We start from the raw sequence: 22,697 nt of genomic DNA, 5'->3' as shown, positions 1-22,697 counted from the left end.
CTACCGGCGGCTGCTTCAAGACTGTGCACTGCAGAAGCAGCATGTATTGACCAGCTGCGTCACTGCTGGATCCGCGTAGTAGCATAAAAAAATATTAAATTAGCCTCGATAGATTTCTCGCGCATAAATTCCGCATTCGGAAACTGGCTAACAGGCATTGGGCCACGGTAGTAAAGCGCGAAGTCTGGGAGTCGATAGGCACTGCCACTCAATGCACTTAATAGCATGCAAGTTACTGCGTTCATTCACCTGAACTTCAGGATAGTAGGCTGATAATTGCTCAAGGAAAAAAAAAAGACATATGCAGCTGCACACGTACTTATCACCTTGAGTCGGAGTGCACGGGGCGCCAACAGGTTCACTCCGCCCCCAAGGAATGCGTTTTTTTGTTAATTGCACACCATGTTTTAATGGCGCGTTTTATGACATTTAATATTTACTTGAAACTGTTTCTTGATAGGACGACGTAATTATTTCATTCGAGTAGAAAGAAGTCTGGTAAGTTGTGCCAATCTTGCGCGGTCGCGTTGGTGTGCTTAGAATAGCGTACCTTAAGTGTGCTAAACGCCATATGCTTTTTCATTGCATCATGCATGTGTCATGTTTCATGCGGTAGTACATGATCGCGAAGCTTGTTTGGAAAGAAGCAGCCGCAGGCGTGCTACTAACAGACACAAGGCGAGATTGAGAGGGGATGCGGCAATGAGAAGTGTTTTCGTTATTCATGCATGCGATATTTAACTAAACTTGGTGCAAATATGAAATTCCTACGCTAGTTTCAGTAATTCCTTTTATTTATAGCTATACCTGGTGCAGTTCTGGGTAATTATAATTAACACCGTCGTCAAGTCCTCCCAAGGTCTCAAATAATTGAGTAGATAGTGCGCAGTTTTTTATGCCAGCATGTACATAAAGCCCTGTTCTGCACGATGACGCGATTAGTTCTTTTTCTATATGATCAGTACTTATGCATGCATAGTTACATGAAAACGTTTCTTACAAGAAATAACTAACACAGTACTGCACGTGTAGGGGAAAAAAATCGAGATTTATTACGCTCCTCAACGTCTCAGGAATAGTTTGCGACAAATGGAATCATTTGATTTTCATGCGAATTACGAAGGTGAGTGATCCAGTCGCAGAAAATGTGAGAGGTCACAAAACGAACCTTAAAGTTTATTCCCTCGTTTATGGCATCTTCGCCTTCGCTTTGGTCAAAGAAATGCGGCACTGAAATCAAAGAAATTACCTCACAATTTTTGACGACCACACTTCTAAAAAGCGTAATTTATAAATTTGTACTCAATATTTAGCTATAATTTTTCGTCACGAAACTAGACTTCAGGGCTAGGAAAGAAAATAATTCTAGAAATCAAAAACTTTAACCAAATCGACCAGCTTAACAAGAGGACAAGTCGGCCTGGCTGGTGCGTGGTCATTCGGCTAAAAACAGCGCCAAGCGAGACAGGAGGTGAGGGACACGACGCTGTCTCCACTTTTCGCACAGCGCGACACGTACGTATGTCAGCAGACGATGAGCGCATGTCTGCTCCGACGAAACAAGGCCAGCACTTCCCCTCACTATTGTCCCGAAGTAAAATCATTCCGGCTAGTGCAGAGTGTCAAAACTTGTTTTATTCAATGCCTAGCGCATAAATAAACGGCAGGAACGCTTTCTACATGTTTACTACTAACCATATATACAATACAGTGGCGAACTATTTCTCTTTATAGGCCGCACGTGGCCAACGTGAGCTCGTGTACTTCAACAAATTACTAAGTTTGAAGCATCGACCATTGCTATGATTCGCAGAAACTGGAAACGCGCCTACAAGCCTTGAAAACCCGCGCTCAAAACCTATCCGCGACGCCACTCCCCGACCTTTTGCCTACCACGAGCTCGCTAGCGACTGCAGCGCCACCTCGTTTGTTTACAAACATGCAGGAGGTCTATAGCATTATTTCTTAAATTTTAACATTGTGATAATATTTAAAGACTTTGCAGTGATGCGCAAGACGTTTTTATGTATAGATTGCCTCGTGATATTTGTCTGCGGCCTCTAAAGAAGTTGTAATCAGCTTTTTATCATACTGCTTCGGTTTCGGTTTCTACAGCTTTGTGACGTCAAAGTTGCGTATAGGTCATGTGAGGCATTAAGAAACTGCATTATAATCGCTCCGTGCTTATTTGTTGTCATTCCGGCTTTTGAGGCGCTGGCTTTAGCGTTGTAGTGAGCCAAAATGACAAAACAGTTTTTTCATGCCTCGCTTTACCTACATGCAGTTTTGACGTCACAGCCATCGTTCGGCTGTTGAAACCGATACAAACACCATTTGCAAATTGTCGTAGGCGATCACCATATGTTTAACATTTATATACAACGTTTTCTAACGTTCTGGCAAGCGTGAACCACTGATCTACCCTGATTTTTTAAATGCGAACTCGGCAAGGGGACACTGCCACAGCGATAGAGGAACTTGGCAATGTGTAGCTAAAGTGGGAGCTGACTGGTCCAAAATCAAAATAGCGCGAAGCAACACGGACAAATGACGGGGACTGAACTGCATGGGTAACCTGCCTGTGAATGCTTAATAGTGCCACCCCTTCCTAGCAATCAGATGTTGCTTCTGTTTCGGTTTCTACAGCTTTGTGGAGTTCCCGGGTTCGAACCCGACCGCGGCGGCTGCGTTTTTATGGAGGAAAAACGCTAAGGCGCCCGTGTGCTGTGCGATGTCAGTGCACGTTAAAGATCCCCAGGTGGTCGAAATTATTCCGGAGCCCTCCACTACGGCACCTCTCTCTTCCTTTCTTCTTTCACTCCCTCCTTTACCCTTCCCTTACGGCGCGGTTCAGGTGTCCAACGATATATGAGACAGATACTGCGCCATTTCCTTTCCCCCCAAAACCAATTATTATTATTATTATTATTATTATTATTATTATTATTATTATTATTATTATTATTATTATTATTATTATTATTATTATTATTATTATTACAGCTTTGTGACGTCAAAGTTGCGTATCGGTCATGTGAGGCATTAAGAAACTGCATTATAATAGCTCCGTGCTTATTTGTTGTCATTCCGGCTTTTGAGGCGCTGGCTTTAGCGTTGTAGTGAGTCAAAATGACGAAACAGTTTTTTCATGCCTCGCTTTACCTACATGCAGTTTTGACGTCACAGCCATCGTTCGGCTGTTGAAACCGATACAAACACCATTTGCAAATTGTCGTAGGCGATCACCATATGCCATATGCTGATGCCTTACACGTGCTTACAGCTTTGAAGAAGAAAACATATAACATATAATGTTATTTTGTTAGTTTTTGCATTAATATAACGTTGCAATGCACCATATCAGGCTACTGAAACATGTTTAACATTTATATAAACGTTATTCTAACGTTCTGTCAAGCGTGAACCACTGATCTACCCTGATTTTTTAAATGTGAACTCGGCAAGGGGACATTGCCACAGCGATAGAGGAACTTGGCAATGTGTAGCTAAAGTGGGAGCTGACTGGTCCAAAATCTAAATAGCGCGAAGCAACACGGACAAATGACGGGGACTGAACTGCATGGGTAACCTGCCTGTGAATGCTTAATAGTGCCACCCCTTCCTAGCAATCAGATGTTGCTTCTGTTTCGGTTTCTACAGCTTTGTGGAGTTCCCGGGTTCGAACCCGACCGCGGCGGCTGCGTTTTTATGGAGGAAAAACGCTAAGGCGCCCGTGTGCTGTGCGATGTCAGTGCACGTTAAAGATCCCCAGGTGGTCGAAATTATTCCGGAGCCCTCCACTACGGCACCTCTCTCTTCCTTTCTTCTTTCACTCCCTCCTTTACCCTTCCCTTACGGCGCGGTTCAGGTGTCCAACGATATATGAGACAGATACTGCGCCATTTCCTTTACCCCCAAAACCAATTATTATTATTATTATTATTATTATTATTATTATTATTATTATTACAGCTTTGTGACGTCAAAGTTGCGTATCGGTCATGTGAGGCATTAAGAAACTGCATTATAATAGCTCCGTGCTTATTTGTTGTCATTCCGGCTTTTGAGGCGCTGGCTTTAGCGTTGTAGTGAGTCAAAATGACGAAACAGTTTTTTCATGCCTCGCTTTACCTACATGCAGTTTTGACGTCACAGCCATCGTTCGGCTGTTGAAACCGATACAAACACCATTTGCAAATTGTCGTAGGCGATCACCATATGTCATATGCTGATGCCTTACACGTGCTTACAGCTTTGAAGAAGAAAACATATAACATATAATGTTATTTTGTTAGTTTTTGCATTAATATAACGTTGCAATGCACCATATCAGGCTACTGAAACATGTTTAACATTTATATAAACGTTATTCTAACGTTCTGTCAAGCGTGAACCACTGATATACCCTGATTTTTTAAATGTGAACTCGGCAAGGGGACATTGCCACAGCGATAGAGGAACTTGGCAATGTGTAGCTAAAGTGGGAGCTGACTGGTCCAAAATCAAAATAGCGCGAAGCAACACGGACAAATGACGGGGACTGAACTGCATGGGTAACCTGCCTCTGAATGCTTAATAGTGCCACCCCTTCCTAGCAAGCAGATGTTGCTGTCAATGCGTAGGCATATATTACTATGAAACGTTTACTGAAAAAAAAAAAAAAAATCTAGAAGTGAAAAAAAAACCGCTCCGCCTGCCCCGGGTGAGGATCGAACTCACGACCTTCAGATTATGAGACTGACGCGCTGCCTACTGCGCTACCGAGGCGGATGCGAGCATGTCACAGCAAACTGAATTTAATCCTTGTATAGCACACGGATCCAACGTTTTGACAATTGATTTTTTTTAATATGATTTCTCATTGCCTAACACAGTACAGCGCACGAATCGTACATGCTTCAGCATAGGCGAAAGTTCTATCGTATTATCATATGGTTACAAGCAGTAGAAACATAAAAAAACTGGTAAAAACTGCAGCCGCTGCTGCTTCATTCACAAACGTGGCCCGAGTAGCCGTGCGCACACGTATCAGGAGATTAGATCATTAGAATGCTTACTGTCGCTGCTCCGAGCTTAAACATTTATTAACTACGAACATCTCCTACTATCTTTCGAGGCGCATCTTTCCCCGGGTGAAAACTTGGCAGCCGCAGAGCAGCCACATGATGGACTGTGTAGTACGAGAGCAGAGCAAATGATAGCAGCAGCCTGCAGCTCGTACGCTCGTACTACTGTTTCGTCCTAGCGCCGAGGATGAACTGCAGGTGCTCAGGAGCTGAAGTGGTCTGGAGTTAACCGCATTCAGTGCGTTCGGAATACTGCCGCATCTACGTCTAGGATGGGCGAGTACGTCTATTTACGGCCACTGCATGGCCACTTCGCGAACAGCAATGTCATGTCAGTAGCGTCGCTGCTACGCTACCTGCTATCAGCCAGGTGCGCTTGTGCCGCGCAGAAAATGAATCCGAAAGCTAACTTCCCAGGTATCCTTGTAACTAGGCATCCTAACCACTGGATAAATTATTCCGGAGCCCTCCACTACGGCACCTCTTCCTCCCTTTTTCTTTCACTCCCTCCTTTATCCTTTCCCTTGCGGCACGGTTCAGGCGTCCGCCGATATGTGAGACAGCTACTGCGCCATTTCCTTGCCCCAAAAACCAATTTTTAATTTTCAAGCTAACTTCCCTTGATCTGTGCACGGTAAACTGCTTCAATAAATGTGACGCTGTACGCAGAGAGCGTCACGTTTTATGAAGCCGTCTCCCACGTTTATTCGTGCTTAGGTTGGTGTCGGAAACCATCGCACCCATTTCATGATCAGGTGGAGAGTTCGATTTCTCCATTCGGCGTGTTATGCAGCTTTGGGTCTTTGGAAACATGCATTCCTCCAGTCCATTCGTCATCCCTGCTAGGGTGTGCCGAATGCATCGAGGGTCCGTGGTCAACGAGGGTGTACACGTGGCTCACGGCCGTATATTTAGTTAACAAAACAATGCATATGTAGGCTAAGGAAAATCCAAGCGGTGCGGCTTGCACGCCTTTTGCTTTACTACTGTGTGGAATAATGTAATCTAAAGGCGGTGGTTCTTCATGTTTCTCATCTGTACCAGCCACACATTACTGAGCAATGAAAAAAGTGAAGTGGAATGAAAGGCCAAAGATTGCTTACAGCATGTTCATTGGCAGTCTTACACATACACAATAGTTTATGCGCTAATGGGCAGCAAAGTTGAAATTATGGTATCTTCTCAAAAATATAGCAGTTGTCCAAGTGGCCTAGTGCCAAGGGATGAACAGTCTCTAGATACTAACCCGACTATACGTAGCGACAGGCAGAATCGGTGCAGTGTCCTGCTTCTTTACTAACCTTGCTTTCTCAAAACAGCCTGCAGCAGAATAAAAAAGAAAACGCCTTCTGCAAGTAATCACTTGGCTTGCAGCCAATTTTCATTTTTTTTTTGCACTACAATGCTCATAAACAGCGGTCCCACATGCAATACCTGTTAGCTGGTGCAATGTGCAGTTGCTAAACTGTAAATATTGTCGGATGTGGCCTTCAGAGCGTAGCAATTATATACTGTAGCGAGGCATTAATTAAAGCTAGCACCAGCATGTAGCTGCATGGCACTGTGATAAAGAGCAGCTTGTGTGTCGAGCCACCCGACCCCATTTGAAAAAAGAGGAACTACAGTACATATAGCGATAGCCTTGGTTCATGCTGATGCACATACCCTAATGGTTCTTCTGTACTCTTTTAAAGCACATATGACTAGAACACCTCTATCCGCAAGCTACGGTTTTTACTTTTTGAAAATTTGGCAAATTTTTTTGCTTTTATTTAGAACGCGTTTCGGTTTACTTCGACGAATGAATTACTGACTATTCAGTGATTGAATGCAACAATCCTGGGTGTTCAACAATCGCTAAGCCTATCTCACATTTTTGTTAGCATGAACAGTGTATTTAACAGCAATTAACACGCAAATGGTAGTACTTGGAGCTTTGCTAGCAGTATAAATTGCTGTCATTACTAAAAGAGTAACTCAAGTTAAATGAGATAGCCAATAGCCAAATACACAAGTGGAAATTTACTTCCAAGAACTAGTGACATGTTATCGATGAGCTGTCGCACTGGGTTGAGTGAGAGGGTGGGACATCGCATGGTCTGCGTGTTGATGGCAGTGATGAAACTGGTGCTTGTCATGGCAGCGGAAACACCCATGTGCGGTTTCATGTCAATATCCTACTTGCAGTTGATTAATGTACCTAGCTGACTAAACGCTTTAAGCAGGTGATGATAGTGCACAAACAGTGCTTAGAGAGAAGGCAGCAAGGAGATGGTGCTTCCTGATCTGCAGAGGCATGTAAGCTAGCAGAGCAGTAGCTCAAATCGCATAGCTTCACTGCTTATCCAACAATTCTGTAGTAGCGTCACGCCTTTGGCTTCTCTACTAAGTATTTTCAACTCTGAGTGTAACTCATGCTCAAAAGCTAGCTTGCTACGCCTTGCAAGCCAAGGATATTGACCTTTTCCGATTAAAATGAAATTTTGACATATACTTTTATCGGTTTTCCTGGCTTTAACCCAAAAGTCGAACCCCTAGCTATAAGCATGCATCACAAAGTTCATGCAAGTCCTGTACGCACATCATCACTTTACTTGTGCCGACACCATGACTGTTTTAGTGATGAGACAGCTGCTAAACTACATACCATGAAAAACAATGACAGCACTTTCAATGACTAGCTTAGGCACCTGGTGCAATTTTCCGTGAAAGACTTGGCACAACTTCTATCCATGATGATGTCAATTTCTGCAGACACGGCTAACCTTGAACACACATTTGATGATCCAACAAAAGCCAACAAAATGCACAGAAAGTAAACAGGCATAATAAGCAAACAATATCAAGTTTAATTTCAAACAAATCAACTGTACAATTCCATTAGTACATCACTTGCATGAGCCTGCCTCAAAGGCCCAGAAAACAACCTAATCAAAAGAAACCATGGGTGAACAATTTGTTTTAATTAAAGTCAAGCACCAGCTTTCTGCAGCAAAACATCCACTTACAGGAAAATGAAAACGACCCCAGTGCTTGGATGCCCTTTCCTCATATAACAAATGAATATGTAGGGTGCAACTCAACACAATGGACTTGCAAACATGTCAATTTGAGGTGAGCATGGCTGCAAAAGCTATTGACGAAGGTCCTCATTTAGACTAACGGCTGCATTCCTTTACAAAATTGTGTTCATTCGCTGCAACTTCAACAGCAGCACTGCAGAGGGCTGATGGCCTGTGCCTCCATGGCAATGACCAGTGTTCATCTCCCCCCAACAGTGCCTGCTCCACTGTAGTTATTGGCCAGAATAACAACTGTTTGAAAGCAGTCAGGCCACAGCAAGTGGTGTTTACAGTGGCACATACTGAAACAATGACAAAAGCCAAGCACCACCAGTCTTCAGCCATGTCAAGTCTCTTGAAATACTCTGTCTCTGCGACAAAAACTATTCGCCAGATCAAAAAAAGTTCCAGCACACAGTGGAGTTCCAACTGCTGTCCATTCACTAGCTTGTTTGCATGAATGCCCTGTCTCCTCGGGGAAACACTCCGCTGGGGAGGCATGCTTGTGTGCTTTCGAGAGCTACTGTCTTCATGGTTGGCAGCAGATCTCTGGTGCAGGTGTCTGCCCAACACGTTGTTCAGAAGAGCACCTGTGGCCGGAAGTGCTTCTGCAGCTTGTTGGCCTTGCAACCGAGCTGCATGTTCCTCTTGGCACGCACCGTCTGGATGAAACGAATGTCGCGCGCCTTCTGCTGGGCCACTTCGCGCGATGTGGCTCCCGTCCAACCCAGGGCCCGATATTGGCTCAGGATACGCTTGGCTGAGTCACCAGACTTGGATGCCACTGCGGGCAGGTTCTGCCGGTAGTACCTGCATGTCCACAGATGTGCAACACGTCACACAGTTTAGCGCTAGTCCTGTGTGCCTCTTTCTTGTGTTCGTCTTGGTTGCGCTACAGTTCCTTTGTAACAAAATGCACCATCTAGCCCAACAAAAAGTTCTAAAACACAGACACAGTTTGCCGCAACACTTCATATAATCGCTCGCCAGATTTTTTTAAGGCCTATAAACAGTTTGCATATTTTCTGCTAATGAACAATGTGTTAAGCATTACTATACACAAAAAACGGTATTTGCCTACGATCGATAAATAAATTCGAATTGAATTTCTTCTTGACGCTGTTTCGGTTTTGGTCTCATCAACTGAACGATGGCTTTGACGTGCATTTGACACTTATGTCACACGAGGAACGAAAAAAAACTGCAATAAAACTGCTGATATATCATTTGTTGTTATTCCAGCTCTTGAAGCAGGCTGGTTTAAGTGTTGCAGGGAATTAAAACTACGTATCAGCATTTATACTGCAGATTTTTCATGCCTCACGTGAGCTAAACGTCAATTACACGTCACAGCCGTCATTCAGTTGATGAAACCGAAATAGTATGAAAGAAGAAATTCAATTATAAATTACACGACAGTTGTAAGTGAATACAATGCGGCGATCCATGCATATTCTAATGTCTAAAGTATCATTTAAAATAAGAAAGCACGCGACTAAAATTAGAGGGCTATCTCTATAGTCCTTGAAATTCACTAACACGTTCGTTGCTCTCTGAGCAAAAATGTCCATTCAGCTGTTCTATTCCCTGCAGGGCTGCATATTCAGGGATATCTCAGCAGCTCGCAACCGATCCACCACCAAAAAAAAAAAGGATTTTGAAATCTAGCTGCTTTGAACTAACGAGAGGACCTCTCCATTCTACTGCAACCTCATAAAGTGGCCAGTGAGTACCAACAAACCTGGATAGCACAAAATACACCAGTTAGTTCAGACAGACAAGAGACGTTGGAAAACACCGATGGTCACTGACGAGAAATAAACCCTGAAGACTAAATCATGCGAGATTGAAATCAATTGTCCCCAGCCTGGAAGCATTATGCGAGTCCATTGTACAACAGCACTGTTCCGTGAAATGACTTCTCACAGGAATTAAATGTCCCCTCAACCATGGGGCCCTCACTGCAGCTTGGTAGCCCTCTGGCCAATGGCTCCGTATGAGTTTCAAAATAGTACGTCCCCTGAATGACAAAGATGTGGCACTGCTACAGGACAGGCAAGTGTGAATGAGATACAGAAAAATTTCATAAATTCAGTCACTGGAACCGCGAAATACAGTCGACGGCTGATTTTTCGGACGCCTAATTTTTCAGACATGCTTGATTTTTCGAACGTTTTCCCGGCACCAGGACATACCTCATAAAGTCAATGTATTATGTGGCTCAAAATTTCGGACACTTTAGGGAGGGCTGTTTGATTTTTCGGACTTTCCAAACGTAAACCGGGCCAACTGCCGCACATTTTGAGCTGTGTTGCCGCCATCTTGTCTGTTTACATTTTCCTCCTGTAGCCTCGAAACTGGTGTCGGTCTAGCATGGCGCTTCCTCAGTTAATCGGACGCTGGGTTGAGGCTATAATATGCTAGCAGCTTCCGCTTCTGCAACAACGTCACTGCCATACCCCCCACCCCCAATGCTTTTTTCCTTCCTTTTCCTTTTCTTCCTTCGACTGCCTGTTTGTGTTTTGCGAGCTTAGCGAGTAGGCCTAGTCGTGGTCGTACTGCAGAGACGCGAAAACTACGTTCTGTCGCTACTGTGGCTTGCATTTGATTGAATCGGCTTCAGGACGCTGTTTCCGGAACTTTTATTTTTTGCGTGCAACGTGGCAGCGAGGAGGCACTCAACGAGTCGGTGTGACAACTTCCCGACGACTGCGCCCTGTGTGCTGCTTAGCCAAGCGTGCCGATTCACAATGGATAAGGAATCGATGTTATCGTCGGCCTCGAGAATTCCGATGAAGCGAGGCAAGTACGCCACAATGTCGATGGCGAAGGAAGCGGCGATCATCAAGCTCGTCGAAGGTGGCCGATCACAGGCAGACGTCGCGAAAGAGTTCAAAATTTTCAGACAGACTCTTTCGGACTACATGAAAAACAAGCAGGAGATTTTGGAGGCGGCGAAATCTACTGGGTGTCGTTAGAAGAATGTGAGCCAAGGCATATATCCAAAGCTCGAGGAGGCCCTCCTTGTATGGCTGAAGTCAACAGTGGCCAGCAAAGTTCCCGTCTCCGGTAATTGACACAACGGACTTAGCACAACGCATACCGTGCACCACGACTGCACATGCACAGATGGTCCTGATGTGGCAGGTGTGCCCGCAGCTGGCAGGCATCTGGCACCTTCAAGGCAATCTGCGTATGCACATTGACGGCACGGTGCGGGCAAGGCTAAAAGTAGAGAGATTATAGAGCATAGCGCGATCAGCTACCGTGTGTCGCCACGGTCCCGAAGCGGCAGGCGATCTGCGCATGCGCAGTGACGACCCGCGGAAACGTATCCGGTAGAGGATCGCACTATGCTATAACTCTCTATGGGGCATAGCGCGATCTACTTCCGCGAGGATCCAGATGCGCCTGCTAAAATTGGAAAGTGAGCACCCCCCGGAGCCACCTGCGCATGCTGAGCTGGCGCCTCGAAGTACCGGTTCGCGATAGTGGATCACGCTATGCTCAATAGAGAGTTACAGCATAGTACGATCCGCTTCCGGGGCAGCACTGCATACACGCTGATTGGTCCCCACGCGGCAGGTGCACACGCAGCTGACGGAAACGTAGCGCCACCTAACACCCCCATGGCGCCCTGCAGAAACAGATCACAGTAGCGGATCGCTGATCACGCTATGCTACAACTCTCTATTCTCTCTGTTATGCCGTATTTACTCGTGTAATTTGGGCACCCCTAATTTATTACCCACATTTATCCAAAAGAAAAAAACTTTGACTCCCATATTTCGCGCCCCTGCTGCGCAAGTACACCAGCATGCACACGGATGCAAGCTGGGCAAGCTTTGGAAGATCGGCACGGCCGTGTTGCTGCCTGCAGCTGCGAAAGGAGAGTCGTGTAAAAAAAAAAGTCGCTAATCCGTTTGTAAATTGGTTCCGGAAAGAAAAGTCAACTGCGCACCATTTACCCGGGTTGCCTGTGTCGGCGGTCGCCTTCCGGTATGAAAGGCTGCGAGAGCGAACTTTCGGTAACCTCCGAAGCGTGCGTCGCGCCAGAATCCGGAACTACCGAACCGTTGGCTGTTCTATTCACTACTCAGCCGGGCCGCAAGCGAGGGTGCCACTTTATCGCCTTGTATCTCCATTTTCCTCTGAATACTGGCTCTGCAATTGTAATGTTCACTGTTTATTGCTTTTGGCCGCACACAGGCCGTCATGCCATTCTGCAGAAAACTACGTGGAGGGGTTGGCATCGACTTTTATTTGGAACTTTTTTTTTTACCAGCGAGGGGCGCGGGTTAGGTGTTGACTTATACACGGCAACATACCATATACATTGAGCTTCATGATCTTTGTAGAGCTTTGAGGACGTGCTCGGGAAATCTCTGCATTATTTGCGCACTCCCATTTTGACGCTTTCGACGATGACGCACTTTCGAAAAACAACAACCAAAAAAGATAAGTCACAAGGCAATGACTCGTCTAAACAGAATGCAGCTATGGGGTCGGTTGGCTGGCTGATATGCGAGGCTGATATGCGGTGCAGCCTCGAAAACTAAACTATGCGGCCGGACACACCATTTGCCCGTAAACCATCAACAAGCCTGCCGTTGTGCGCACGTCAGAGGGGCATGGGCTACAATGTAAAGTAGTTACAGTTAAGCCTGAGGGCGAATATTTGGACAATCATTTGTCAAGCACATCAAACCTCGACACGGCGCCACTTAAGGAGCCCAGCCAAAATAACCAATCCCAGCCCTGGGGTGCCCAAACAATGAGCTCCCAACAACATAGACTTGGGCGTTTGGCAGGAGTCCGGCAACTCTTGCCGGCCAACATAAAAAGTGGAGCGTGCATAAATTTTAGTCGTATAATGGAGGCTTTTAATGCATTAACCCTAAGGGGGATTCGCTGGGTCCATGCTAATGCGTCGTACAATGCGGGTTGTCGCATGAACAGGGGACACATAATCGTGGGTTCCACTGTACAATAAAATATAATGCATTGGAGAAGACAAACTACATTAAAATACAGTGACCACTTCTAAAAGTAAAAAACAATGCATTTAACAGCATATAAATAATCATATTTTACCAAGATGTGGTCACGTGGTAGAATACATTGATTATATCATATTTTCATTGCAGAGTATCGCTTTATACAATTTTCAACTCCAAATTACAATTCCTTGTTTCATCCATATTAGAATGCCCAATTTTTTCAATGTGAGGACACCTCATTTTGCTGCCACCTTAATTAATCTCGCAACATGTTTTGGTCATTGGTCACTCGTTGGTTCTTTCAAGTTTCCCACTGTTAATATTTTCTGCACGTAGTGCCTTCTCAGTATCATAAGATTACAAAGGATATTGACCAAGGAAATGTAGCATCCGAATCTTTCAGACATCCTATTAGTAGACAAAGAAATTAATAAATATGGCAATAAGAAAATTCAGTGTCTGCTCGTGCACTAATTTACACAAATCTTGGCGAAAGAAACATGAGAAGCAGGGCAAACTGTGCCCTGCTTCTGTGCCTCTAGCTGTCTTTCACTCGTCAAAAGAAAACTAAATCTAGACACACGCAAAGATCACTCTCAGCATGCTTCGCTGTGTCAAATCAGATGAAATTAAAAAAGCTTTTTTTTTCTGTCATAGGTGCGAATAGCAGAACACCCAATGCAATGCAGACTGACAAGTGTGCTGACCTTGCTAGAGATCGATGGCCTGCCACAGCCCCAGAGGGCAGCACCAGCTGCCAGCCATCACTGTCAAGCACCGTTGCCGCCAAGTCCACCTCCTCGCTGGCGTCGCCACCCTCATCACCCTCAGGGTAGCTGGCTGTGTAGTCATAGAAGTCCGAGTACTCCATCAGCCCATCCACTCCGTCCTGGGCCATTTTGCAGTGGCCCTTGTCCTGCGATAGAGGGTAACAAAAAAGATGAAAACTAATGCGAACAGGAGGAAGGCAGGAGCACAAGGCTTATCCATGTGTTTTGTTTTTGCAAGCACATCAATGAGACTCTAGTGCACTGCTGTAACTAATTAAAATACACGAGCATGCATATACTTTGTTGGCTGCAGCCATCACTGTTCAGCATGTGACACCAAACTTTAGAGATGCAATCATAACTGCTTGTTTTAAAAAGGATATATGCTCTTGGCTTCACAAAGCACCATACGCTTTTCATTTTTAAAGAAAGCACATTCCTCACTTGTCAGCATGGGGAACGAGGCCACCCAATTCGACAGACAACCACCAAGAAGAGGGCTTCTTCTTTAACCGTTCAACAGTAGTAGGCATGCTCTGCAGATGGTACCATGCTTGAGTTACACCTAAAAGAATTACTTAGCCATCTTCCCCGCAGCCTCAAGCAGTTACTCTCATGGATATAGTACGGGAAGAAATGCAGCAGGAACTTAATTGGCACCCTGACCCCGATGGTCACGGAACGCCAGGCCATGACTTTCGCCACCACGGTACGCCACCTTATATGTGTCGCCCCAGAGGTCTCAGTCGCCCGGCCAGTTTTTTCTACCCTTTCCTCACTGACAGTGGCTCTATGACTTCCAATGAGCCACTTTGCCCACAATACGTTCTCAAGCAAGTCCTCAGTGGCTTCTGAATAACAGCCTGCTGCTGATATGCTGGCCTATCTTTGCCACCTGCAATTTCCTGCTAAAAACTGACAAATAAAGCACTTTGCGCTTAAACTGCGAAGCAGATTCTGACATCACGGTGTTTTCCTGCATTTACCAGCAAATATCTAAAGCTACAAAACATCGAAAATGTGCAGCAGACAAAATACTACCGGTGCTAACTGACGGCCTCCAAGGGAGGGATGCTGTATTCCAAGGAAAGGAAAAAGCATCTAGATCTACTGGCACAGGATGGTCGCAGCCTATCAAAGGACAGGGTTAATTGGAGGTCATTGTCACAGGCCTCTGTCCTGCTATGAACGTAACCTGACTAACAGTAAAGGTGGCGATCAAACTCCAATCCTTTGACATCAATCACACCATTCATTTCCTGATATGCCGGCACAAAATTTTCTGGAGCAGTCGTGGTAACTACCGCTAACAGGTCTTTTGGAGTGCAAAATCAAGCATGCAAGTATACACCTTGGCTGCAACAAGGGAGCTTGTCATTTGTGGCACTTAATTTATACACTATTTCAAGGCCATAACTGACAATGGCATTTCCTACGACACTTGCTACACATAGGCTGCCTGCTATATAACTACCATGTGACGAATCAAGATATGGAAAACTTCAGCATCATGGTTCCACTTCTTATGAAGCCTCCTATAACCATTGGGCATTACCATTACACCAAAGCTTGTTTAGCTTGTCACATGTCGAGCAGATGTGGAAGAGCCAGAGTTGCAGCAGTCACACACAAAAACACTGCTAGCATCACTATGACTTTCAATTAGCCAATTTACAAATTAAAGTGACAGCACCTCTAGAGACAAATACCCCTGAGGGGTTGCACAGGCACTTTTGACAATTGACATTCGCCTTTAGTGTCATTCACACAGAGTCGCACGATGAACTTCAGTGATACTCGTTGCAGAATGCACTCGCCCCACAGTGAGTTTGGTGGCCTCACTCCACTTGGCCCAGGAAGGCAAGCGTGTAGTCTCAACAGCAGCGCTTGCACATAAAAAAAAATTTTCTTCAGAATTAAAATGTCTCAAAACCTCATTTTCTTAATGAGTCTTTCAATCGGCACTTTGTTAAGATCACCAGCAAGTAAAAAATTTCTGAGGGCACTTAAGTCTGCTTACGTGCAGGAATGCGAAAGCATGAAGTTTTCTAGAACATGAGTTTTTTCTAGGACGGCAGTACGTGTTGTATTTTTTAGCTTTTCTTTTGTTTTTATTTTTCTTAGCGTTATTTTCATTTATTTTTGATGTTTTTGCTTTTTATTGCTTTATTTTGAATTTTGCTGATTTTAATTTTGACGACACCATTTGATTGACAGGTGAGGCGGACACTTCCTGCAAATGGACACTTCCGGCAGACTCATGAGGCAAGTAAGGCTTTCGCCTTAAAACAATGTGCACCCTTGAACACCTACTCTAGCACGAACATCTATTCTCATTCTCATGGTCAAGTTGTATTAGTGCGAGAGCACAACTCCGGACGTACCAACCCCGAGCAAGAATCTTGTCATCTTTCTTGTCTTGTGCACCGAACTAACTTGAACTTACCCAAGTTACTTGGGCAAGCTGAGCTTAGTTTGGAGGAGCATCGCACAAGCTGCAGCCAATGGGAGGAAGCTCGCGTTCGTTCAGGAGGAGCATCACGCCAGCTGTAGGCAATGAGAGGAGGGTGTCGCGCCACCTAGGTCGTAACCTTGTGGCGGCATCACAACCTGACCTAGCAGGCGGCAGTTAAAGTAATGATTGGTTGCTAGAGGTTGCTCAGGAACAGGAACACGGGTTGCACGCTGTGACAGAGTCAGCCACTTGCCAGTGCAGTGGCGCACTGCTTAACCACAGCGCTGGTAGTGGTATGAGGAATCACCGCAATCTATGGATATTAAGTAGAGAATGAACAATTCTGCATATATTGGCATTAACCCACTAAAGCTATAGCATCAAACCCTTAGGCCAGGGCGTAACTGTCTCCTCCAATTGAAGAATGAACACCTGCTTTCGCACATCTACTCGGTTTAACTACTTTAAAACCCCTACCAATTTTTGGTGTTTCGCATGATGGCTTTGCTGTAACTCAATCTCAAGCTGCATGAATGCGGTGTGAGCCTGGGTTCGCATGCAACATATCACTGCTGCGACACACGTGCAATCTTCCGTCTGCAACGAAGTTGCTATGTCTGCACGTTCCGCAGTGTTTACATTGTAGGTGTATTCCGGACCGACCTCTCGTCTTAGCTAGTGGTGCTTTTTGTAGTTATGTTACCAGATGCTCAAATCAACTCTGGAAAGTAGCTTGGAGTATCATATTCAAAGCATTTCCACAGAGTAGTACAACATACACTGTCACTGGCATAATTTCCAAACGACACTTCTTTTTGCCGTGTGATAGCGTGCACTGAAAGAGTCATTTGTTCAAGGAAAGTGCACTTTGTGAGAGTGTCACTAAACTTGCTCGTGTGACAGGGGTATAGCTTTTTAATAAGACGCAAAAGCGAGTACGACTTCAGAAATATGCAAGGATGAGGTGATATACAGCTATGCTACGGCTGCACAGAAGAATTGTTATATTTAACAACACACTCCAAGATTGAAACATGCACAATATTTGAAGCACGAGCCAGACAAACTTGAGTATAATCAATATATCTGCGTGAACCTGTCGACAGTGAACAGTCATGCAGGAGGCCAGATACATTATCGCCATAAAGGGACATCTGTTTGCCCTGGAAGTACTTTCCTGTGTGATCAGCCTCCAGAGACATACACAAAGTTCTGTGCAATGCCAGGTTCTGCTTAACATCGCTTCCAGACCGCAACTCTTCAGCATGGGAAAAACATAGCCCAGACACAGATAGCAAAGCAAAACCAGAGCTTTCCTACCATGTGGAAAGCAGACAGGTTTCAATCTGAAGTGAAAAGGAATTGGAGTATGTGAGCAAGTGCATGATATAGTCCTGAGGATGCTGGTTTAAATCTGTTCCTGCGATTTATCTGTTACTGTTCTCATCTCTGGCATGACTTAAAAAAAAAAAACATGCATGTATGCCCACAGCATTATTGCCCACGGCTTTATCTCAAGAGAACTCTAGTCAAGAGTGTTTTCAGGGAGCTCATTTTTTCTTCCATCTCTGTCGCCCTGTCCTATACTTTGGCAGCAAAGCTCCAAGTGGACAGGTCAACAATGCTGATGAAACCTATCCAAGTCGCACTCGCTCAGTTTCTGATGAGAGAATGATTCTAGAACTGTTCCAATGAGGAAGTGCGAATACTAAATCCAGCTCTCCTATCCTGCCCCTTGAGGGCTTCTCTGTTTTTTGAATAATTTCTTTCATCCAAACCTACAAATCTAAACCTGGGCCATGAAATGGGCTACAATGGGGAGCCCTTGATTATTTCCAGTCACTGGAGTTTCCTTGATGTGCACCCAATTCCCGGTAAAACAGCATTTCTGCTTTTCATCTTCACATCGTCACCATCAACCTAACCATGCTCACTGCAGGACCAAGTCTTCTCCCATACACCTCCAATTAACCCTGTCCTGTGCCAGCTGTGGCGACCATATCCCCACTAATCTCCTCCTATGTTCGCCTTCTTCTGGAATCCACTCCGTTATTCCAAGGGACCACCGGTAATCTGCTGCTAAACACAATGTTCATCATCTGACCTCAGCAGCAGGCGCTGAGTGAGGTCTCACCCGCATATGCTGCCGTGCAGCGTGCACCGTCTGGTAGGGCGACCGCTCCTTGCTGCACCACAAGCAGAGCTTTCCAACACCCAGCTTGTAGCCGAGGTACGTGAGCAGACCCTCAACGTCAACCAAGTACTCCGTATCGGGAATGAAGAAAGAGTGCGCCAGGCTCATGTGCGCCACGTTGGCCTCCACGCTCTCGCTCGGCTGCCCACAGAACAGGCACTCAGTGGGTGGCACCCTCTCAGCGTCATCCTCCATGTCCTCTTCTTCATCCTCGAGTTCCTCTTCGTCCATGTCACACTCGCCCTCGATGCTTTCCCAGTCACTGTCGTCCTCATCGCTGTTGCCCTCGGCATCAATGGCACCGAGTGTGTGCGCCCTGTTCGTCCATGGCAGTCGGCGTGTGGCTCGGTGCGCAAGTGGAGCATGCTCGGATGCATTCTTGGCGTTCTTGCGAGCAACCATGCTGCTGCAACTGCCACCACTTTCGCTTCTCTCAAATTTCGGCCCCTGTAAGAAAATAGACAGGTGAGGCAGCAATAAAAAAAAAGAAAACATGCAAGGGAGTGCTCTTGGAGCTACTCCCCAATAAGTCGCAATTTATGGCTGCACCAAACATGTCAAGATGTGGAAGGGCTGCAAATGAATGCAGTGTGCCTTCGGCTCTTTTAAACAACAGGAAAACCTTCCCAAGCAAACTTTAGCCACTACTGGATGCATTTTTGGAGGATTGGTCAATACTCTGCAGCTGGCAGAAACCTAGGTCATTGCATACTTTCCAGAGCTTGCTAACAAGCTGTGGGAGGGGAACAGCTCTTACAGCAATCACTGATATTGTGAATTAGCAGAGAGATGATCATCATCCCAATTACACCCACTGCAAGGCAAAGGCCTCTCCCATATCTCTCCAATTAACCCGGTCCTATGCCAGCCGCGGCCACCTTATCACCGCTAAGTTCCTTATCTCATCCATGCACCTTACTCTTCGAATGTAGTTCACTAGCCTTAATGGCCATCAGTTATCTGGCCTTTGTACTACGTGCCCTGCCCATTCCTTTTTTTTTTTATTTCAACAAGGGTGTCATGATATCTACAGCCAATGGTTAAGCTGATATCTACCATCGCTGAGAGACATTTCTGCAACCGTACCCCATCTGCTACTGCCCCATTTTCCACTGGCCTGTAGGCCTATGTCCCATCTATATGAAGGAAGCCAACAGCTACCGAAACCAAGGTGCATGGGGTAATGTTTCCATTTCTTTTTGTAATTTGTGCTTTTGATCAATAGGAGAATAACGTGATTACTCTGTTGCTTAAAGGATATTAATTATAAAGGACAAGCAAAAACAACCAAGTGTATGAGACCTACTGCGTCCGCCACTATGTACGAGGGTGGCGCAGGTGAACACTCTCCAGGTTCAGTTGCACGCAAACATAAATACCCCCCAAAAGCAGAAGATTGGACAGCAATCACCGTAGCTCAGTTGGTAGAGCAACGGGCGCAAAATTCGGAGGTCGTGGGTTCGGATCCCACCAGTGGCATGGTTGCTTTTTCTTCTTTATAATTAATCTTCTTTAAGCAACAGATTAATCACGTTATTATCTCATTGATCAAAAGCACAAGTTAAAGATAAGAAATAGAAGCATTCCCCTATCGACCTCGTTTTTCGTGGCTGTAGGCTTCCTTCATATGTATGTCAAATGAGCCCCTCATATTCCTTCTCTTGTCTGCTAAATGTCGTGTCTAGGCAGGAGTGTTTATGGTGTGGAATGTAGAGCTAGGTGACATGAAGCAGCACTGCTTGACAACACCATTAAGGTAAAGGACAGCCCATCAAAGTGCATAACACCCAATCAAGGCCAATGGGGAATTGCATAGGAGCTAAGGTGATGGGAACACCTTCAAAGCGAGCACGAAAGCTCCTCCCCCCTCCACACCCACTGAGGCTCTTCTATTTCTTCAAACCACTGTACTGTGCCACTTACAGGCGGTGCATTACTAACTACTAAGTGAACTGCTTTTCCAGTGTCCCGAATGCGTACCATATGTCAGCTGATGCTAATGCAGACGGGACAAACAACAAGCCGTAATATAACGAGCCTGTAAAGCCAGCGTTAATCACCTGGGTTAACATACCACTAGACTAGAATTTTCCCGACGACTATATGCCTGTCCTCCAATGTCTGTCAAACTACTTGTTTTACTTGTTGCTTTCTTTTGAAGGCACGCGCTTGCACACGGAAGCGACTACGATAGGAAAAAGCAGGCCTTTTGCGTGAACCCCTATTGAATACGAGAAAAGCATTCGTTAGCGTCACAAACGTTACTTGCGCATGGCGCAGCAACCTTATCAGAGCAACATGGCTGAACAGAAGACACCCGTGAAGAAACAGCGTTCCAAGCCCATATCGCCAGCGCTATCGATTAATGACGCCAGAAAACGGCAGGTTTCTTTGCGCGGCGCTACGAACATCCTTCAAGCCGACCGCCGCGTTGATCGACGATAACGTATTGCGCTTACAGCGGCAACGTCTCCCGACGGGTCTGCTTGCTTCGCCGGTGAGGTTTGACCCTTGGCAACGGCCTCCTGGTGCTTCTTCGAGTTGACGTGGTTGTCAAAGGCCTTCGGGGTGCCGAAGCGCTTTCCGCACGCGTCGCAATAGGTGCCGGCCGCCTGCGCCTCGGCGGCCACATTGGCTTCCCTGTGAGCTAGCACGCGCTGCTGGAACTCCTCGGCGCTTACGGGCGGCAGCGAGGCGACCTTCCGTTTCAAGTTGTACCGGTGCCAGTCACTTTTGTAGTGGCTCCGGTGCAGGTCACCGTTGGCGAAAACCACACGACACGACAAACACGCGAACGACGCAGCTGCCATGTTTCCTTCTGGCAGGTTGGTCCCAGTGTGGCTGGACCATGCTTGACCCGTTGACATACTCTGCTGATTAGACTCGTCTTTACTGCCAACTAACGTGAAAACAGTTCTAGACAGTTTTGTTATCCAACTTCACGCTTTCAGAATAAAATATATTTTTTATCTACGGAAACGTTAATACAATGTAGACATTTTTGTTATTAGATAGTGTGTCTTGTCAAGCTTACGTTGATATCACACATCCACTTCAACATTTATTCTAATTTACTATTACACCTTTAATTACAATCTGTTTGATAAAAACTAATATTAAGGGGTCGTTACTTGAAACTGTGCAATGACATCATTTTACTTTTCGCGTGCACTCTTGTCTTTCTTTTTGTCGGCGAAACGAGACACATCCGGGAACCGTGAGCTCCATTGCAGATGCGTCGTTCGTCGCTCGCTGCGCAGACTTGCAGTATTCGGGTAAGTGGCCGTGCCTTCGCCGCCCCGTTTTGAGTCGTCGGCTCTTCTTTCGGTTTATTTTTGCTTGCTACGCGGTGCGGATTTCGTTTCATCGCCTCCCAGTCGCTAGGCTGAGCGTCGCAAGCCTGCCGTTTTCACAACACCGCTGCCTGCTGTTGTCCGTGCGAGGTACGGCAGTGCGTGTGTGTCTCTCGCAGTCTCCCGACTCGGGTTATGCGAGCGAAGGGAAACATGGGATGTCAGTAGAAGGGGTGTGATTTCCTCCTTGTTTCTCATATTCGTGTCTTTCGTCGGCCGCTGTGCGCTAACGTGCATTCCTCTTTCTTCTTCTCTGCCGGCTGGTTCCTGCGGTGCCGTGCGGTCACCACCACCACTGTGACGACCACAGACGTCGGTGGAAGAAGTCCACCTCAGTCGCCACCATTTCTCCGGAGATTGAACATCGACCGTGTTTCTCAGCACACAACAGCATTGGTCAACAGTTTTATATGACGTCTTTATTTTGGTGGATCGGTGAGTGCCGATTTTTTTTTCTTTCTACCTCGTTCCAGTTGCTTTAATGCCTGGCTGCCACGTTCGGGCAGCTGACCTCTTCTCTGTGCGAGTTATTGCCAGCCTGGCTGCGATCGCGGCAGCTGAGGGGGCTATCGTGGCAGGGTTTTCGTTTCCTTATGCGTTTATTGCTATAGTTCCCTCTTTCCCGGCCCTCGGTATCTCGCCCGAAACGAGCCTCTTGTGTACGCGTACGAAACATACGTTAGGCCTAGGCGTCCTCGCCTCGTCTCTGGCGCCAGTCCCTGTCGTGTCTTCTGACGTTAGCTGCCGTAGTAGAGACCCCCGAGAGGGGCCCTGGCCGTCTGTGACCCGACGTGGAA

At 46.0% G+C, this 22,697-nt stretch overlaps 2 protein-coding genes and 1 non-coding gene across 4 annotated transcripts in view; 1 reads left to right on the top strand and 2 right to left on the bottom strand.

The window, feature by feature from the left end:
• Positions 1–4,694: 4,694 nt before the first annotated feature.
• On the bottom strand, positions 4,695–4,767 carry TRNAM-CAU (transfer RNA methionine (anticodon CAU)). Its single transcript has one exon. It is a non-coding gene; the product is annotated as a tRNA-Met (tRNA).
• A 3,125-nt stretch (positions 4,768–7,892) lies between these two features.
• On the bottom strand, positions 7,893–21,429 carry LOC144132444 (cytoplasmic 60S subunit biogenesis factor ZNF622). Its single transcript, XM_077664858.1, has 4 exons — positions 21,007–21,429; positions 18,488–18,994; positions 13,836–14,044; positions 7,893–8,938 (listed from the first exon to the last, which is right to left on the bottom strand). The coding sequence occupies exons 1-4, from the start codon at positions 21,412–21,414 to the stop codon at positions 8,707–8,709; spliced, it is 1,356 nt and encodes a 451-aa protein (XP_077520984.1). The 5' UTR covers positions 21,415–21,429; the 3' UTR covers positions 7,893–8,706.
• A 247-nt stretch (positions 21,430–21,676) lies between these two features.
• The window catches only part of eIF5 (eukaryotic translation initiation factor 5), a 30,673-nt gene continuing 29,652 nt past the window's right edge, over positions 21,677–22,697 (top strand). The window contains exons 1-2 of one of the 2 annotated variants that reach the window (XM_077664856.1): positions 21,677–21,822; positions 22,211–22,335. The gene's annotated coding sequence lies outside the window, so the exon portion shown is untranslated. Of the gene's footprint in view, positions 21,991–22,210; positions 22,336–22,697 lie in introns of both variants that reach the window. The other variant, XM_077664857.1, reaches the window with a different exon arrangement.

This window comes from Amblyomma americanum, chromosome 5 (assembly GCF_052857255.1).
Source record: "Amblyomma americanum isolate KBUSLIRL-KWMA chromosome 5, ASM5285725v1, whole genome shotgun sequence".
NCBI lineage: Eukaryota > Metazoa > Arthropoda > Arachnida > Ixodida > Ixodidae > Amblyomma > Amblyomma americanum.
This window is presented reverse-complemented; position numbering and strand designations above follow the sequence as displayed.